At 44.6% G+C, this 21,068-nt stretch overlaps 1 protein-coding gene across 6 annotated transcripts in view; it reads right to left on the bottom strand.

Moving 5' to 3' along the window:
- Positions 1 to 21,068, bottom strand: part of GDPD5 (glycerophosphodiester phosphodiesterase domain containing 5) — a 65,668-nt gene that overhangs the window by 1,809 nt on the left and 42,791 nt on the right. For all 6 annotated transcript variants that reach the window (XM_085882818.1, XM_085882819.1, XM_085882820.1 and 3 more), the window contains 5 exons: positions 17,106 to 17,327; positions 16,854 to 17,011; positions 11,147 to 11,294; positions 9,465 to 9,547; positions 194 to 306 (listed from right to left, as the gene is read on the bottom strand). In XM_085882818.1, coding sequence (XP_085738944.1) covers positions 194 to 306; positions 9,465 to 9,547; positions 11,147 to 11,294; positions 16,854 to 17,011; positions 17,106 to 17,327 — 724 coding nt within the window. The remainder of the gene's footprint in view (positions 1 to 193; positions 307 to 9,464; positions 9,548 to 11,146; positions 11,295 to 16,853; positions 17,012 to 17,105; positions 17,328 to 21,068) is intronic.

Below are 21,068 nucleotides of genomic sequence, written 5' to 3'. Positions count from 1 at the left end.
AAAATGAAGACAGATAGAATAAATGACAATGTGGAAATAAATAGGAAAATAAAGGATGTTGTCAATGCATTCAACTTGGTTGTACTTTGCTTTGTAAAAGCAGGTAAGCAACACATAAGAACACAGTGTGCAACAGGCAGAAACACAAAACCGCATCGAAGGCACAAGAGGTGGACGTGTAACCTTCACTCACCGAAGAAAATAAGTTTCTTCTTCATCGTATTGACATCTCGGTTGCATCGGCGCACCACCGTGCTCAGGGCCACGTGCTCCGGATCCATCCGTCTCAGAGTGCCAAAGCGCCACCTGCACACCAAGTAGAAAAACAAACCGTGATAGATGGCTACGAGAGTCATTAAGCCTCCTTTGAGGCCCATAATCAGAGTATTGTGTTGTGGTCACAAGCCAATAACACATCAGGTGATAGTTCTGCAATGCGGTGAGGGTGGGGTGGGGGTGGGGAAGGGGGATCTACGCATAGACATGGCACATGCAGTAAAGGGAGGTTGGGTAGGGGAGATAGGAGATATGTACCGCACCACAGCCATACCTATACACCACAGGCCTAACCTATCTTGTTTTCAGTAACACCAATTTCCATGTCTGTTCTAATTATTTTAAGCTGCTGCTATATCAGCAGCATCCATCTCTGCAGATCTGCAATAAAATAAGTCGTTAGCTACCAATAACATATCTTTCAACACATGAAAATCCTTCACTATGACTCTGTCTCACCGAAAAGATTGGATTTCGAGACACCCAGTCTACCTGTTTGGGCAACCCTTGATGGAGGTGCAGTCCATGGAGTTCTGGACCTCACAGTCTGTCACAACCTGTCTTTATCAGACCACATCGCCAAGTTGTATTCTGGAGCGTGCCAACTCCTTGGAGTTCTCTGCTGGCTGCGTCTGTTCTGGGCCATTCAGAGCTCATTGAAGTAAGCCTTCACCCATAGTGTTATGGATCATTGGTACCCACTCATGGCTGCTATGGCTGTTTCCAGTATACCTCCACTGGAGGTGATTGAGTGAGTAACAAGCATTTTCCCATGAGAGGTCAAGTGTCTTGGTCCAATTCTCACCCACCGCAGACAAGTTGGTGAACTCTGCTTTCTATCTCCTCGCTCCTCTCACACTCCCAACCCTCCATCCTCCCCTAGTCCAACCAGGTCGCAAGTGTTCTTCTACAATCCCAAACCTGATTATCCTCCCCAATTATAAGCTGAATGCTCACCTCCTTTCCTTCATCCCTCTATTCTCACATTCGTGGAAACAACTCCCTCTGCATTGTCTCATAGCCATCCATCAAGTCCTTCAAGAGTGCTGCCCATTGTCACGTCATGCTTTCTCCCATACCCACCCCTGATCTCTTCTACCCTCACTAACCCCACACCCATTTCCTTTATGGTTTCCACTTGTGTGCTATGTCTTTGTCTCCCTGTTCCCCTTGGACCCTCCTTCAGTCTTGTGAACTGTTTCCTCCTCCATGAATTGAGATTGAATAATTTGAATACACAAATAAAATCCAGAAAAAGCCTGCCATGGACCTCATCCTCGAAAATGAAGCTTCTCTAATGCAGATACACCCTTTCAGTTGCAATGCGACCAGATCTAAATGCATTATTAGCTCACCTGGATTTTAGCCAGGTGAGCCTATGGGATCGAGCAATGTCCGTAGGTGAGTGAGTGAATGAGTGAGTCAGTCCAGAAACACTTCAGTCATTATCGCATGAACCAAACACACGATTTTGATGAAACTTGGCCACAAACTTCATATCTGATGCCTAACGAAGGTTTATTGACCGCATCAAAATCTGCGCTCGTTAAAGAGATCTACAGGGCTTTTTTGTCCCTTACCGAGATTGAATGTAAAAATATAATTGAATTTAATATCCCCCCCAAATAGGTATTGCTCTCTTCTCCAAAACTACACACACAATTTTTATGAAGCTTGACCACTACTTTCATCACCAGTGATGTACCAAAGTGTATTGACCGCATAAAAATCTGTGCTCATTTAGAGTGTTTACAGGGTGGGGAGGGGGGGATTACCCCCAAAATAGGCATTTGCTCTCATCTCCAAAACTGCACACACCATTTCGATAAAACTCGACCACAACCTTCATCATGCGTGTTGTACAAAAGTATCGACCACATCAAAATCTGCACTCCTGAAGAGGATATATGGGGGTGGGGGGGGGGGTGTTGACCCCCCAAAAAATGGGTATTTGCTCTCTTCTGGGAAACTACACACACAATTTCGATGAAAGTTGACCACAACCTTCATCATCCATAACGTACCAAAGTGAATCGACCGCATCAAAATCTGCGCTCATTAAAGGGGTCCACAGGAGGGTTTTGACCCCCAAAATAGGTATTTGCTCACTTGACCGAAACTACACACACAACTTTGATGAAACTTCAAAGTTTATTATCTGCATAAAAATATAAAAATATGTGCTCATCATGGGGGTCAACGGGGGTGGGGGGGGGTTGACCCCCAAAATAGGTATTTGCGCTCTTTTCCAAAACTATACACACCATTTTGATGAAGCTTGACCACAACCTTCATCACCCATAACGTACCAAAGTGTATCGACCGCATCAAAATCCTCGCTCATTAAGGGGATCCACAGTGGTTGTGGGGGGGGGGGTTGACCCCCCCCCAAAATTGGAATATGTTGCTTTCTCCAAAACTACAGAAACAATTTCATTGAAAGTTAGCCACAACCTTAATCACCCATGACGGACCAAAGTGTATCGTCCGGATCAAAATCGGCGCTTATTACAGGGGTCGACAACAGGAGGGTTTTGACTTTGTTGAAACTTCAAAGTTTATCATTTGCATAAAAATCTGCGCTCATCAATGGGTTCAGTGGGTGGGGGGGGCGGGGGGGATGTAACCCCCAAAATAGGTATTTGCTCTTTTCTCTGAAACTATACAAACAATTTTGATGAAACTTGACTATAACCTTCATCTCCCGTGATGTCCGAATCTTGTTCACGGCATCAAAAAATTCACGGTTGAAGGAGGTCTGCGGGAGGTTTGAGTTACTCTTGCTACTGTTACAGGTGTGTTTCAGGACAGGCGGTCCTATTTTTCTTGATACTGCCTCATCATTCTTCCATACAACACCAGCAATACTTGTTTAGATTTATACTTCATGCACGACCACATACATTCCATTTACTGGTCCCTTACTTATTTATTGCATTTCCCTGAGCAGAGTCTGCTTGATTTCCAATTCTACAAGTCATCCTAATTCCCCTAACTTCAGAGATTTCTGCTGCAATGGAAAAGTTGTCATCTCAATACATACATATATATATATATATATATATATATATATATATATATATATATATATATATATATATATATATATATATATATATATATATATATATACATACACACATATATGTACATATACATGTATAATTTTTCTGCACAAATCAACGGGTGTAGTTCAGGAAGTATTATGGAAAGTGATGAGAATTGTGACAAGTTGTGTTTACTTTACATCAGCTTGCTTGCTTTTTAACCAATCATGCCCTATGGCATATGGAGCTGCAGATGAACTCTCACCACTTTTTTCTGTCTTGGGTCCCACCATCCAATTTCTGTCCACACGACCTTCAGTTATTTCATTTCCTTCTCAAGGGTGCATCGCCAGGTCTCTTGTGGCTATTCTCCCCTTCTCTTCCCATCAGGTGCCCCAAATATTGCCCTTTCCGGTATGTTTTCATCCTCCATGCGCAGCACATGCTCATCCATCTCCACCTCCGATGGTTGATCTCTTCTATGATGTTTTTCCATCATTAGTCTTTCCACCTCCTTTTTAATAGCCATGTCCGGAAAGAAGATACTCACAATTTTCTTGTGACTGTACAACAGAAACCATTTCAAGTCAATAAGAAACCTTTTCATTGAAGCAAATTAAAGCAAATAACTGAAGATTTGATTTTAAACAGTTCCTCTATCTGTTCATCTTAGTGAATGCTGTTTAATGAAACTACAATTGCACTTGATGCAATTAAAGGATGTCTTTAACAAATTTGTCTTTAAAAGGAAAATAAAATCGTTTCACATCACTCAGTCGCTTCAACATCAAATAAAGGATAAATAATGAAGGTTCGGGGTGTTTTAAAAGTCCAGAATCATAGAGATATTTATTTTACAATTTTATTGAAATAGTTGTTCAATAATTATATTGTAAAATAGAGAACCACTGACATGCATGTACAAGGTCCGTCTAAAAAGTAATGGGACTGAGCCTGCTGCGTGCTCCATTTACACAACTTGAATGAACGGGTTGCGTCACAGTCTTTCACAACATTATAGCAATATATATTATATATATATATATATATATATATATATATATATATATATATATATATATATATATATATATATATATATATATATATATGATTGGCGATGGTTGACTGCACTCATTGTGTGATTTTTTACAGGTCATGCATTACACGTTGTCTCGTATGATTCGTCGCGCTATGAGTCGTGAGCAGAGATCCAATCTGAAGTTTCTTGCCAAGCTTGGCAAAACACCTTCCGAATCCTTCACAATGCTGCAGCAAGTCTACGGGGATTTGAATGGCACAAGAGGTTCAAAGAGGGATGGGTGGAGGTTGAAGACGATCCACGGTCTGGAAGACCTTCAACGAGCAGAATGGCGGACAACATCGAGCGTGTGAAGCAGATGGTGCGCGCAAATCGTCGACTCACGGTGCGGATGATTGCTGAGGAACTTTCCATCAACAAGGACACTGTCTGGAGCATCATCACTGAAAAGTTGAAATGCACAAGGTGTGCGCAAAGATGGTCCCCAAGCTGTTGTCCGAGGACCAGAAACAGCAGAGTCACTGTCTATCAAGACATTATCGAGGGCCTCGAGGACGATCCAGACCTGCTCGAGAGTGTCATCACTGGCGATGAATCGTGGATATTCGAATACGATCCTGAGACCAAACGGCAGAGTCGTCAGTGGAAAAGTCCAGCATCATCAAGACCAAAGAAAGCAAGGATGTCGAAGTCGAAGGTCAAGGTGATGCTCATCGTATTTTTTGACATCAAGGGCATCATCCACTTCGAGTTTCTACCACAGGGTGAAACAGTGAATCAATGCGTGTGCAAGGAGATTCTCCGGCGCCTCAAGAGATCAGTCCGGGACAAGAGGAGGGATCTGTGGGAGAACAACGCCTGGGTGCTCCACCATGACAACACCCCTGCTAACAGTGCCCTGAGCATCCGACATTTTTTAGCGGAGAGGAACGTGCCAACTCTGGAGCAACCCCCGTATTCGCGAGACTTGGCCCCTTGTGATTTTTTCCTCTTCCCCAAGCTCAAGGGGGTGATCAAGGGGACCCGATTTCCCGATGTGGAGGTCATCAAAAGGGCCGTGATGACGGAGCTCCGGAGGATTCCAGAAGAAGCTTTCCAGGGGTGCATCCAAGCATGGAAGAAGAAGATGGACAAGTGTGTGAGACTGGAGGGAGTCTATTTATAAATTTCTGTGATTTTTTGTGTGGACAAGCTGTGATTTCAATATATTTTTTGGAATAAAATTTCTGTGAAGTCAGTCCCGTTACTTTTTCGATGGACTTCGTATAAATTATTGTATGTCCGCTTCTTTGAACTTTTCTCAACATTGACACACCAATTTTATCACATTCATTTCTGATTTAATTCATCGTTCGTATGTTGGGTGGAGTGGTGTGTGCCTATCATCTGGCTACTCAAAGGCTGAGGTTGGGGGATTGCTTGAGGACAGGTGCTCTGCGTTGTGCTGTGTTAATAGACGGTACAGAACAGTCCGACACAGGGGCACCCAACCATGACTATCAGGTCAGGCCACAACAGATCTGTGCCTTGCTACTGGCAACACTTACTAACCTGTTCATGGGTGAGTGTTGGTGACTCCTGCCAAAGGGTGGAGAAGCTCTTTGTGAGTCAGCGACCATCCATATCTGGTGCCATCTGCATTGGTGGAAGTTGTCCTGCAGTTGGTTACCTGCCCAAGGGGGTTGGTGGCAGGACTTGCACTCTCGCCACCGCAAAACACACTGAGGTGTGTGGTGGGGTGGTGCTGAGGTGTTATCCACCAAATGACAGTCTCTTTGTGTGGGTGCCGAGAATGTCCTATCCCTAACAAATGGAGATAGGCCAGGCATCTGCCTAGGGGATGGCCAGACAGGCCCCTGCAGTACTGAACATCCCCTAGGGGATGCAGACAGGCCCCTGAAGGAAAGTGGACGCAACACGCTGTAAGGTGCATGCTCCGTATGTATGTATGTATGTATGTATGTACATACAGTGCCTATAGAAAGTTGAAACCCCTTTTCAAAATTTTTACCTTTTGTTGTCTATCACCTGGAATTAAAAAAAAAAACATTAAATTAGACTTTTCCCACCTTTATTTACACACGAGCTGAAACCCCGTCACAGACGGATTCCGTTCATTCAACCACCCTCACCCGCTCACACACACTCTAGGGACATGGACTGGACAGGGTGTGCTTGCCCCTGCCTACTCATCCCCCGCCCCTGCCCTATTCAATCTGCTTACCCCCACCCAAAAATGTAATTACCCCAGCCCCACCTCTTCACTCCCCACCCCCTCCGTCTTTTGATTCCCCGCCCCACTTGCCCCTGGGCCACCACCCCCCTGTCCACCCCCCCACACCCAACTCCGCCCCATTCAACCCCACCCCCACCCCATTTCCCCCTGTCTCCCGCTTTCAATTTGCTTACCGCCACCCAAAAATTTGCTTACCTTGCCCCCCGCCTATTCACTCCTCGCCCCCATCTCAACGAAAAGTGTTTATTCTGCTTCAGCGTTGAAAGTTGACTATTGCCACTATGTGCGATGCACTCTTACAGGTACGAAGTTTCTTTCAGTCCAGGTCACAGTACCGAGAAAAACGTGACGCGACCGCTAGGAGGAGCACAAAATTTGTCCTTCAGTATTAATATATAGATAGATAGAAGATAGAAGATACAGTAGACGCCGCTTTATAAATCCACGGTTATAAAATCCAGCCACTGATTATGATCAAAATGGGTTGGAACGGAATTTTACATCGAGACATCCTCCGTTTAATAAATCCACCTGCTTGGCACGTGCGAGGCCTCAACCTAAGCTTGATGTAGTATGCGCTGCCGCAGAGTGAAAAAAAAACCAACAACAACAGCAACTGGTGACGGACTTCGAATCCCTCCGACCCCGAATCCCAATAGCCAAGGGAAGAAAGCGACGACAAACCCGAGCCGATGCCAACAGCGGCAGAAATGCGGACGGCACTCGCCAAATTGGACAGGGGACTGCAGCTCTCAGGTTTTGCCCATCCCGATTTCCGCCACGTGACGGATTCAATAAAGGAACATTTGCGCAAAACCTTCCTTCCCAAGCAAGCGACCTTGGAGAGATTCTTTTGAACAATCCCCTTGTCACCGTTTGATAAATCAATGTTTTTGTAGCATAAATCAGTGTTTAACGACATTCGCTTTTTGTCTTATCTTTCCAGTAGGTATCTGAAAATAGGTTCTCCGCTTAATAAATCCAGCTGGTTAATAAATCCAAACGGCGTGGTCCCATGGTAGATTTATAAAGCGGTGTCGACTGTACAATGTTTCTTGTTACATTTTTTGTGTCAAATTCACATTCTGAGGTAGTCACCATGTGCAGAAGAGGATTTTACATTGCGGACGCTATTTTCGAGGAGTGGAATTAGTAATTACACCTCTCAGCAGTAATTTTCTGACGACGGACGTAATAGCGTCAGCGAATAACCGATGATGTCATGACGTCCTGACGCCTCTCAGCGGTGACGTCACACGTCGTCATGTAAACGAATGTAAAACGAAAAGTGTTTATTCTGCTTCAGAGTTGAAGTTTGTCAATTACCACTATGTGCGATGCACTCTTACAGGTACCATGTTTCTTTCAGTCCAGGTCACAGTACCGAGAAAAACGTGACGCGACCGCTAGGAGGAGCACAAAATTGGTCCTTCAGTATTAATATATAGATTGTAACCCACAACTTCCAAGTGAAAAAGCAAATTCTACAAATTTCAGAAAATTTATTTAAAAATACAAAACTAGAATATCTTGGTTGGAAAAATGTCCACCCCCCTAAATTAATACTTGGTGGAAGCACTTTTGACAGCAATTACAGCTGTGAGTTTGTTGGGATGGATCTCTACCAACTTTGCACACCTTGATTGGACAATATTGGCCTGGAGGTACACACACTGTCATCCCAGTGTTTCACAGGCAGGGTGATTCATCAATGTATGTGCCGTCTCTCAAATGGACGTTAAACAAGCATCCTATCTGCCAGCATTTGTTGGTGGACATAAAGCATCTCTTGATGTCATTCCTGAAGGGGAGACGAGCTCTCACCGGCACCATGGCCAAGTTCAAAATTCCTGCCCTAACCATCAGAGGGCATTGCATCAGTGATACGTCCATGCCCTCAGCCAATGATGTTACCCCACAGCATTGTGCTGCAGAAGAACGAAGATGAAGAAGTGCAATCAGGAATCAAACTTAGACGAGGCAGTTGAAAGGTAAGTGTGCTGCCTCTGCACCATCTTGTGGGATGGAGACGTTATGTGGCTAACTGGTTCTTCAACGATACATCTTGTGGAATGGGACCAGGAGGGGGTGGGTGGAGGAGGATGAGGGGAATTATGATATCACTGCACACAAAATAAATTCCCAAAAATCTCTGAGATCAGAGAATTAGCATTTAATCTTTGGTATTCAATTAATGTTCATATCTAGAAACATAACTTGCACTCTTTCATTCATGAGGAGACACGCATTTAAGTCTTTCCTGGACGAATCGCTCATTCACAAGGTGGCTAAAATACAAGGTGGGCAAAAAAATAGCAATTGGGGACACTCAAGGAGCAAAGTCTCTACACAAAGGCCACAAACTCTCGTAGAGCTGGGACGGCAGTTGCGGAATTGTGCAACTCAATGGGCGATGAGTTGCGCCACCGAGTTTCATCCACCAGATTGAGGTAGTTTAAAGGCAAAACGGTGGTCATGTTAAACAAGTTGTTCACAATAAGTCCCGAAGGGATATCGCTCATACTTGATGAATACATTGTTGCTTTCTAGTGTTTATATTATAAAGTACAAGGATATATATATATATACACACTTTAGAGTGTACAGATCCTTGTACTTAATCTATAATATCTATACAGTCTACTATAATATCCTCGCAATTCGTGGAACAGTACACGATTGCCTGTCAACGGCTTAGTCCTGCACGTGATTGATCTACAAGCTCCACCATGAGCCTTAATGAAAAAAAAAATTCAACAAAATAATTTGAGACAGCTATAAAGGGCAAGCATTGCAAAGCTATCGTGTGAGCACAATAAACAGTTAAAAAAAACAAATTAACAGAGCAAAGGAGGCAACTCACCTGTGCAGCCTGCATATAACGACAACAATCAATATGGAGATGAGATCTGTCAAGATCCACAATGCTCTGTACTGCTCTGGCGTCTGAGGAACAGAACGATGTGCCGGTTATCATGTGCTCAGCTCAATGCAACGTCAAGTCGTATTAATGCAACATCCGGGGCTCGGAAAAGAACCGAAGAATGAAAAGTGGAACAAACTGAAAACAAAGCAGTTGGAAACAGGTGGATACGGGAAGGACACAGGACTGGTACGATAAAGGGACAACACGGGCGGTGAAAGAAGTGAAAGTGGAAATAATTACACATAGTTATATGTAATATACTGTATAGTGTTGTTTGCTCTCACGTTGGAGGTGTGGAAGTAAGGGCATGTTTGGCCACGTATAGGGTGGTAACGGCATGGGAAAAATGAATGTCAAAAAAAAAAACGTGCAGGTGACTTATTTCAGCTTTCTTTTTGGGAGGGAAACAATCAGTTATTAGACAATTGGTCATTATCACAGAGCTGGAGGAGTATACTGTAGGAACAATGAGAGTTAGTGAAAATGGAAATAATAATACACAGTTATATGTAATATACTGTACAGTGTTTTTCGCTATCACATAAGAAAAATTGTTATTCGAAAAACAGATGAGCCACAAAAGTATCAGTGATGATAAAAGGGGTGCAAAAAATTATGTGAGTAAACAAATAAGGGCTCTCTGAAAGAAACACGCATAGAGAAGAATTTCATAAAAAAGCAAAAATAAATAAATAATTCAAGGAGCAAGTAAATAAATAAGAACTATAAATGGGACTCTATAATAAACTAGAAAGCATTTGAAAATGCAATGCTCGTCCGCTTTGTATTCGGACTTCTTATTCCGTATGCTAAACGGTACCTTTGACCTTTTGATCAAATTCTGAATTTGTCTTCTCCATATCGTTATTACAAAGCTTTGTTGAAAATTTGATGACCCAAGCTCAAATGGTAAAATAAGTTACGGCCCGGACAGATATACTGACAGACACAGACAGACACAGAAGTGATTGCAAAACCCAGTCTCCCACTACGCAGGGGACTGGCTGACTAGAACAGCTCTCGGTAGAACGCATACCTTGACCAGGCTGAACCAGTTTACATATTGTATCCCACTGATAGGCTGGATCTGCATCCGGACCATAACCAATATCTAAATCGGATTGTTGTCGTCACCAACCCAAAAGAAAATCAGGCAAGTTTTGTCATAATCCATCCCCAACTTTTTGAAATATCGTGCTACATATCGTTTGTTTCCCTATCTCTCAATGGTGAAGAATCACTTGAAAATGATTCTCGGATCCGGATGTTCAGGCAAAATATAATCAATTCGGCCTCGTCACACACCCAACCAGTAAACCAAATTTCATCAGTGTTTGTCATAACTTTTTGAGATATCTTGCTCACAGACAGACAACCAGACTGACCGCGGTGAAAACACAACCTCCATCCACCTTCGGTGACAGAGGTAATCCGTAAGTACGCATGCAAACATGCAATCACAAAGGTTGCATTTTGCCTCGGCTTGTTGTCGGGGGAAACCAATGATACTCAATGAAGAGCAAGCACCGTCTCACCAAACAATGACGGTTACACCTTATTAAACTTTTCCCAAATTCCAAACCCCACGAAGACTGGGAAAGGGGAAACGGGAAACGCACCAAGAGCCAGCTCGGTTGTTGCAGAGAGCTGAAAATGTGAGCGGCGTTTGTGGTGACTGAAGTGACACCAGCACACCACAGGAGCGAAAAGAGCCACACAGCATCCACGGTGTATGCGTTTGTGGAAATGTTACTTCTTGCATATCCGCTGCACACACACAAACAAATATATATATACATATCTATCTAGAATTCCAGCAATGTGTGTGTGTGTGTGTGTGTGTGTGTGTGTGTGTGTGTGTGTGTGTGTGTGTGTGTGTGTGTGTGTGTGTGTGTGTGTGACTGCTGTTTCTCGACAACCACTGGTCCGATCTAATTGAAACTTGCCAGATATATTGCTGGAGACCTGAGTATGTGCCTTTTCAAGGTTTGATATTAATCGGACAAGTGCCTCCCAAGTTATGGCCATTTATTTACCAACCCATGACAAGACACATTGTTGCGTGGGCGTGGCCGATGGGGAAGGGAAACTCAGTCGCGTTCTCTATTATGGGTTACAACGTACGGGCTTCCGGAGAGTGATGACTTCGTGTATTCTAATAATTTCTCGATTTCTTATGCGCATTTATAAACACAATGCCCAAGTTATGATCGTTTTCATATTAGACAGTGCATAAATTTCGGTAACATCAGAGTGCTGGTATGCTCCGAACCAGGAAATAATTTTTTTTTCTCTTCTCTTCTCTTTTTGTTTTTCCTTGCGATGACATTGCGAAAAGGCAAAATACGTTGGCGCTAATTGAATATTTGGGCATTAAAACTAAATTGCGAATAATCATAACTGTGAATAATATGCGAACTTCCGGGCCACGCACGTACGGGCACGCGGGAGCGAAGAAACGGTCTGTGTGGTTGTTGTTTCTTGCTCGCGGTTTGAATATTTATTTATTATTATTATTTTTTTTACGGGCACGTACATTTTTTATAAATATATATAAATGGTACACCACATTTTTGGGCGTATAAGCCCATTCTTAGTCCAAGTCTCAGAAGTCCAGGCCTCAACTTATACTCAAGATCGACTTATGGTTTAGGACATTGAACGACATGAATTATTTATTTTTTTGCAAAATATGATATTTTCTGAAATAAATTGTATAATTGTCAATTTAAAACACAACAGAAATCATTGACAGCAACATTTGGATGAGCCGATTGCATGAGCAATTAAATGTAAATCCGATCACTGACGCATGCAAAATCATCCAATCAACTAGAACGGCACTTGGTAGAGTGTATACCTCCACCAGGGCAAAAGGTTTATGTTTTGTATCCCACTGATAGGCCGGATCTACATCGGGACCTGAACCAAAATCTAATCACCTTGTTCTTGATACCTTATTCGAGCATTCGGATCTTCACCAAAATCTAATCAATTTGTCCTCGTCACACACCCAACCTGTTGCACCAAGTTTTGTCCGAATCCATCTACAACTCTTTAGGATATTCTGCTCAAAGACAGTCAGACAGACACACAAACAGGGATGAAAACATAACTTCTGTCCACCTTCGGTGGCAGACATAATAATGAGCACACACTCACTAATTATGTTTGAGCCATCCATTTAAATCCTAATCATATGTATCCATCCTTACTAAGTCATCTAAAAATGCTTCCCGTAACGTCACGCAAGTCATGCATGGCAGCTTCAAGTTTGAAATTGTTAAGGTGGCTGAGGAAAATGGCAGCACACAGGAAATCTGGAGTCAGCGAAAAATGTGTTCCGGACTCGCAAAATATTATTGCGGACCCGGGGTCGGGAGCGAGAAGACCACCAGGGGGGGGGGAGAGGGGGGGAAGCTACTTCGGGTTCCCACCAGACTCTCCGGAATCGCAGGCCGTCGCACACGGATAACTCCATGACGCGGCGGGTAGCTAATCGACCGTGAATGCCAACAACTCAACCACGTGACTGAGGGTCCTCTGTCTAATGAATACCGGTACCTAATGGTCACGTGATTTAATTATCAGGGGACACGCCCTCAGTACACCTTGTTCAAACCGGATCCCCTTAACGGATCAGATGCAGCCGAGCCTAACGACCCAAGGACGTACCAGCTAGGAAGCAGATCATTGGGGGATAACGTCCCGGCTAAGCCAGGATACAGAACATGATGGACCAATGAAGGAAAAGATGAAAATAAGCTGGGAACATTTCTATACAAAGCATTTATTTACAAATAGTGAGGAATGGTATGTGGCACAGAAAATGAGGTTTATTATTATGTATAGCAGAGGATAGCAAGGAATTTGTGGTGTGCAACAAAAGGCAAGCAATTTACAAAAGCAGACACAGACCAGACTTATCCCGTTACATCTTCTACAATCTTAACTTAGGCTACAACAGGCGCCATCACAAACACACACAAACCTGATGAAGATTAGTTAGCCAGAAGGAAGGAGGGCAGATGAGAACTAATGGCCTCTCAATACCTGGCGCGGTCGGCCGACCATGCAACCCAGTACGCTTTGGGGGACGCTCCGTTTGAGCAATGTCACCTGCTCAATCACTTTGCCGGGGTTCGTGGAAACGTGTGCTCCGCACTGGAGCACACGTTTCCGCACTCCCAGAAGAACGTCTGTCACACACTAACCCTGAGTGTAGATGCAGCGACAGGCAAATAACGAGCAGTGAAGAGAGGGCAAAGGAGAGAGGCAAAGGAGATGGCAAGGCAAACAGGCCAAGACGAAGGCAAGGCATGCAGGCAAAAAAAAAGAGAGCGGACGGCTTCGCGACCCACCTTTTATAAGCCTCGAGCGAAGGGAGTGGTGACAACCGGAAGCAACGCACCGTGACCCGAATCGCCCTTTCTTATTGGGCCACGGCGGTCATAGCCCTGCCCTGCCTGGCTTCTGGGGCCGGAAGCGGTCTCGTGCGCACATCCGACGCGACACAGCCCAGACGCGGGCTTGTTCATGTGGTAATTCTCTCCAAGGGTGGCTGGCTGGGTGCGGTGCCTGCTATCGTGTATGTGTGCTTGCTTCGATTTGTATCATGGATAAAAGGAAAGGGTTGGATGTAAATCAAGATTGAAAAGATGATAGAGATATAATTATTAGACCCAGCTATTAAACCCACGCAATGCACTTCGTCCCATTAAACCATTAGACATGGGGGGGGGGGGTGAAGGTCTGGCTGCACGAAGACAAATGAAATAACTACCTGGGGATCACTGTATGTTGGGTGCCATTGCCTTAGAGGCATGCCGTTTTGCAGAACCGCAACAATATAATGTGTTATGAGCCAGTGCTGGTAATGATTGTGCAGCTTCTTTTAAATACTGTACCTCTAAATGATAACAAAAATGTTCAAAAACTATTTACATTCCTAATTTATCTGAAAGGTCATCCCTGTACATACATACTGATGTGTTGTGACAGTATCAGGGAGAAATTAACACCTCCATTGTTCTAAGTGACTGACAGTTTTGCTAGCAACCATAATTGATTTAGCTTCGTATGATACTCTAACTAGACTTATCCATGAAGGAAGGAAATAAAAATTAGCCTATTCAACTTGTACGCCAAAAATACGGCACACACACATTTTTTTTTGTCTTCTGGAAATCGTCCCAAACAAGGCATAATGCCATTCTAGATAAGGGGCTAAGCTTGGCTACCCTTCAAACTATCTGGCATGAAACACGCAAAGCACTTGGTGATTATTATTTTTATTTTTATTTTGTCGTGCAGAATCTGCTGTGCAAACAAAAACCCACGTGCGCACACACACCGACACAATACAATACAGAATGTAATGTGTGCGTGTGTGGAGTACTGCTTTCCCCTCTGGACTGGTGCCTCTGCCTCACACTTTGCTCATTTTGATGCCATAGAGACCAAGGCCTTCGAAGAAGATCATCAGAATCTCCCACGATGAAGCTGAGTCTATGAGTCAATCAATTTGCTATTGCAGACAGGTCAGTGGTCTCTCTGTCTTCTTCCACCTCCTTTCTAGTCTTGCACCCTCTGCCCATTTCATGTTTTGTCAACAATCCCGCCCCCCTCCCCCTTCCACCCACAGGTTTCTGCAGAGTGTGCGTGGTCCACAAGCAATCCTACTCTGGTGAAACTCAAAATCTGGACTCACTGCTCACCCTCACTCATTCATTCCTCTTTTTGCCCTCCTCTGGAAATAACTTCCACATTCTCTTCAATCTCATTCTTCCCCCCATGTCTGCATGACAGCTGTTCACCACCATCTCGGATCATCCTCCATCCAGAACCATGATTTTTTTCTTCCACTGTTAAACCCACCACACCACTTTCCCCACCCCACCTCCTTCCCAATTTCCAGGTTTTCCTTCCTGAGAGGTTCCCTCTGAATCCATATTGTCCACCCCGTATATCCTCCCCTCAATCACATTCTTACCAGCATCCCTTTTTTGTCTGTCTGTCGCTTTTCCCCTGGTCCCTGCTGCTGCTGATTTTGTCCCACTGGTGTTTTCCACCCTCTCTGCCATTCCCTTTTTAATGTTGCGTAAGTATCCATTCTGTTTTATAGTTATTCCATGAGCCTCGACTTTGTATATAATTTTTTTTCAAATAACTAGTGGGCCCGTTGGTCCATTGGACCAAATTTTCATTGGTCTTCATGGCTTTGTAGCATACTTGCCTGCTGTACCACTGGAGCATTCTCGCTTGCCTTCCATCATGACCAGATGTGCTTGGGCCAGGGTGGGGATTATACGTTTGTTATTATTATGATCAAATTATATGACTCTTATTGTTGTTAATATATCTGGTATTAATTAACATATGCTTTTTACAATGTTCGCATTATTTTTGTTATTTATTTTGTAATTAGAATGCCATGCCGTGGAAGGATCTTTTAAGCTGCCCTATACACCTTAACATGGCGTGTGTTTAAAACATGAGAATTCTTCTGGGTCTTTTGCAGTTCATTAGCCTAATTAACTCAGGAGATCATGACAATCATTTTGGTGCATCACATTCCACATCAGAAGGTTCCAGTAGAACTCCACAAAAAAACATGACACACACACACACACACACACACACACACACACACACACACACACACACACACACACACACACACACACACACACACACACACACACACACACACACACCATCCATTTATAGTAGATGCACAGTATTAGTAACAACCACATTTGATGTCACTTTTTAAAGCTGTTTAACTACTTCTAAAATGGCAAACAATCATGGCAATTGGTGGGTGGGGCTTACACATGGAAAGAACATAGTGCGAGTGAAGAGCCAAGCTGTGTGCAATCAGTAGCGCAGTGCCCATAACGTCCCATAATGCATTGCGGGTCAAGCAGACATCATGACGGATGACAGTGTTGTGTGAAAGTGATTTGGATCCAAATTAGTCTGTTTTGTTGTTGTTGTTGTTGTTGTTTTTACGATTGACAATGGTGTACACAATAAAAGTCATTATTTCCTTCAGTTATTCAGTCTCTTTTTGTTTTGGCCAAAATGTGGTGGTCGATTTTTACATGGATAAACCATATTGTGGGCAACAACCAATTATTGTATGCTAATCTGATGAAAAAAAAAAATGTTGTGAAGGGATACAAGGATGCACAAAACCAAACGTATGAGCCTGAAGGGGTGTTGATAATGCCCATTTCTACCATATCATTGATAATGCCTTTTTTCTACCATACCATACGTTTCTACCATTCTACTTTTTCTAACCCGTCCCAGAGTCTATACCAGATATCAGGTTGTGCCAGATCGGTGTAACGCAGATTGACCGTCACATAATGCTGCTCATGCAAACGTTCAGGCAGTTCCTTTTGACCGGACACTTGCTGAAATCTTGGGGCAATCACCCGCACAACATCCCGATGCTCCCATGGCAACCAAAGCATCTGAAAACGAGAGATTAGAATCTCTTGAACAAATAGCTTTGGTTATGGCTGCACATTAAATATGGATGACAAGCTGCTTGACCTAAGGACTCACCAGGTTCTGCGGAAGTGCAGAGGCCAGCACTACATCGACAGTAGCGTTCACCCAGGATTTTCGAAATGGATGGTCGGCCGGTGGCTGACGAAGATCAAAGATAAGCGACACATTGCCCTTTGCCGCAATTCTTAGTAAACCTGTGAGATTAGGCAAGCACTGCGAGGAAGCATGTTGCCGCTCTGCAGAAGACAGCTGATGCACATTACCGAAAGGGTCTTCCTGCAGTTTGGCAAACAGACAAGGAAGAGAACAGCTATTAAAGTATCAAATTAGAAAAATCATTATTTATTTACTCCTTACTCTTTTATACATTTTATACTTTTATACATATTTTATACAAATATACAAAACTGTCAATTCCTAAAGGTGTGATGTCAGTGAGGGTCTGTTATGGATCTATAAATAATGATGTGTTCAGGAAGAATGCAAAATGGCATTTACACAAGAGGAACAGCATCTGCATGGAAGGAAACAACAAAAGCCCAAAGGTTGCACTGACATCGGCATCATCGTATTACCTTGCAAATATGTAATACCTTATAAAGGTTAACCATAAACAATGCAAATTTAATGGAGAGGAATCTAATTTTGGAAAGGAGGAGGCATACTTCTGGTTTTGCATGGCATGACCAGCCAAAGTAAATGTACCGTTCAATTCCCTGCTTATTTCATTAGACCAAGCAAAAATAAATTTATTTTAACTGGCCGTGCCACTTATAACTGTGAGCAGTTATGCCAGGAACTGAATGCTGCCAATGCAAACGACGATGCCATCCCATATGCCGCCCGTTCCGATAATGATGCCATTCCATGCCGCCCGTTCCGATGACCATGCTGTACCATGCCGACGGTTCCAATGACGATGCCGTCCCACGCCACCCGTTGTGACGACAATACAGTCCTATTTTGTCATTTTTATCAAACTACATTTCTCATGGCGGGTCCATCCTGAGAACTGCCACTTATAACTGCGAGCAATGATTTTTACATGAGTGCTTACAAAACTGCCAGCCACATGGAATAAAGTTTGACAAGTATGATGACATAGTTCAAACGGTTTGGCAGCCCTATTGGATCAACGGAAAAAGTTTTTAAAACGTTTTTCTCTGGAACAACTTCACGAACTGATGCAAAACTTTAAATATATAATTCACTACCCACGTGGACAAAGGTGTGATCACAATGACATCATAGATCACATGGTTTGACATCCATATTGGATTGAAGGAAAACATATTGTTGCGGATTCAGCGGTAGCGGGATTCGCACCCGACTCTTGACCCCAGTGTTAAGGATCCACGGTGGGAGGATTTGAATGCCACCCAAGTCGGCTCCAATCCGTAGCCAGTTTGGGTTTTCACACCCTTCTCTCGACAGCCAAATGTGAATATTTGGTGTCACTTAACCACCGCCGTCTCCGGGGTTACAACGCCGGCTGGTTCGGCACAGGCCTCGGGTCACGCGCCTCGAATCGCGATGCCAATGTACACCTGGACCTTACCAGTTGGGGAATAGACCCCGGTTATAGACTGGTTTTGTCAGAGACTGAGCGAATTCTGCCAGTCTGTAACCATTTTGGTTTTATATCCAAATTGAGCGGATCGTTCCTCAGCGCGGCACAAATTAATTCAAGGCGGCAAATCTCGTATAACTCAACCAGATTTATTGGGGACACATCGGGAAACACAACACAAGCAAAGCATTCACGACAGTTATAATTAATCTATAACCCATTATTAACTAGGGAGCTACGGATTACGGGCTTTGAAGGGGACCCTAACGAGATAAACCTTAGACAACATGCAGACAAGACATGGACAGCATGCAGACAAGACACAGAGTACTTGGTGACAATTCATGGACGAGAGGAAAAAGTGTCAAAGGCCCGAATGTGGCTCTTGACAAGCCGATGTCAATGGATTCGAGCACTCAGCTCGAACATGCCACGTGGCAAAATGGCGGCGTCGTTCATTTGTCGCAGCCCTCACGCACGCAGCCTCGGCACGTTCAGACCCCGCGAGCTCGACTGCACTAGAGCAAAGATCCACGGTGGTATGCTCCAGCTGGCCCTGCACAAGGCCAAGCATACAAGTACAGGCCTGGCCTGTTCACCAGACAAGGCCAAATCGAGGTGTTGGGCTCCGCAGGCTGGGTCCGTGGCCGAGGAGGCACCGCCAGCCAAAATCACTCCTCCACAAAGTCGATCGCCCGACTTGACGTGCAGGCGGCCTCTCCCACTGCCAAAATGGTAGACTCGACGTGCAGGCCGTTTCTCTTACTGCTAAATGGCAGATTCGGTGCGCTCAGTTTCCCTCTCGCCTCTTGGCCAACTGCAGTTTCACTTCTCCTTTCCGGCGCTCGCTCGCCTCTCAGTTTCACTTCCTCCTTTTCTTTTGGGGCGCGCCCCTTTACGAAGCCAACAGAGATTCAGGCTCAGTTACTCCTTCGGCAGATCCACCCTGCCTTTCCGGCGCTCGCTCGCCTCAAAGCCGACTGGCTCCTCCCTTCAGTTTCAGTTCCTTCTCCAGGCCACTCCCCCTCAGAGCGCTGGGCGGGGAAGATTGTCCAGAGAGAGGAAGGAAGAAGAAGAACCTCTCGGTCCACCACCACTGTACGAACAATAAACAGCCTCTTCCATCTCCCGACACACATGTAACGTCCATTTACTGAACAACCTGGCTAAACATGCATTTAATGGGGGATCTGTGCTAATCCTATATTTAATAACACAGTAAGGGCCATTTCCGCAACAATATTAAATAAATTTAAGGAAAACCAACTGCAAAACCCATAAATGCAAAGAAAACTGAAAACCCACTTCATGGGAGTACCTCCTGTGCTGCTGCTCTTCACAGGACAGCTCATTGGATGACGAGATTGGGGCAAAGCCTTCGGGACACCCATTCTTTGATAGGAGGAAAAGCATGGGGGAGACTTAATGGATCAGATTATGCTGGTTTGTGGCGGAGTGGTGCTGAGGTATCGCCCACCAGACGGTAGTCTCCTTGGGTTAACCTGAGGCGGTCCCTTCGGGTGGATGCCTGGAAGGAGCTTCTCCGAATATCGGTAATGCAGCACTCTAAGGTACAGAGACCACAAAAGTGATGAGATAATGGCGGATGGTTACACTGACTATTGGTCTGGTGTCTCTGAAGGTAACCATGCCCACGGAGTTGCTGCAGCTATGTCCAATAAGCTGACTCCCATGATAATTGATTTCACACTGGTCAATGAGCGTATTATGAGATGAAGGATTTGTCACTCCCGTGACTCCCGTGAAGGCTCTATACTCCCGTGACAGGTGGCCCACTTGTCCACAGTTATAGCACTTAACCGCGTACGGTGCATGCCTCCGATGTTCCAAATTGCACCCCCCTTCATTCTGAATTGGGGTATTTACCAATGGCCCACCAGATGTCCTCCTGCGAGCCACTTGCCATGGTCCAGACCCTGCCAACCGGCGGTCGACCATGTCCCAGACCATTCCCTCCAGCTCCGCTGGGGTGCCAAGACCAGTCCCGGAACCAGGCTCACCTGCCGGACAGTTATCGCATGGCACTCGGACCCTCTGGCCAGCGGCTTCGCTGCCTAACATCGGACGGCAGTGTTAGCCGCCTTCTGGAGGTTTACCGGCCGAAATGTCATCAGCAGGGCCCGGGTGTCGGTGGTGCCCGCAAGAGCCTGGATAAAATAGTCCAGGGCAAGGTCTTCCTGGTAGGGTGCTGCCATGTTCGCATGCGCGATCTCCACTGCGCGGCAAATGCAATAAGCCAAATCCCCCATTTTCTCATGAGGTTGCCGTTTTCGCCCACTGAGCTGAGCTTCAACAAGCTTGCTTTGCTGTTCTATTCCAAATCGATTACTTAGGGCCGAACGGAGGCCTGCCAAAATCATTGCTCCCAGGGGCATTGTGGTCAGAACCTCAGCCGCCGCACCGCACAGTGCCGCCACAAAATGGAT

The sequence above is a fragment of the Eptatretus burgeri genome, chromosome 5 (genome assembly GCF_056783735.1).
Source record: "Eptatretus burgeri isolate ZD-2024b chromosome 5, Ebu_testis_v1, whole genome shotgun sequence".
In the NCBI taxonomy this organism is placed as follows: Eukaryota; Metazoa; Chordata; class Myxini; order Myxiniformes; family Myxinidae; genus Eptatretus; species Eptatretus burgeri.
This window is presented reverse-complemented; position numbering and strand designations above follow the sequence as displayed.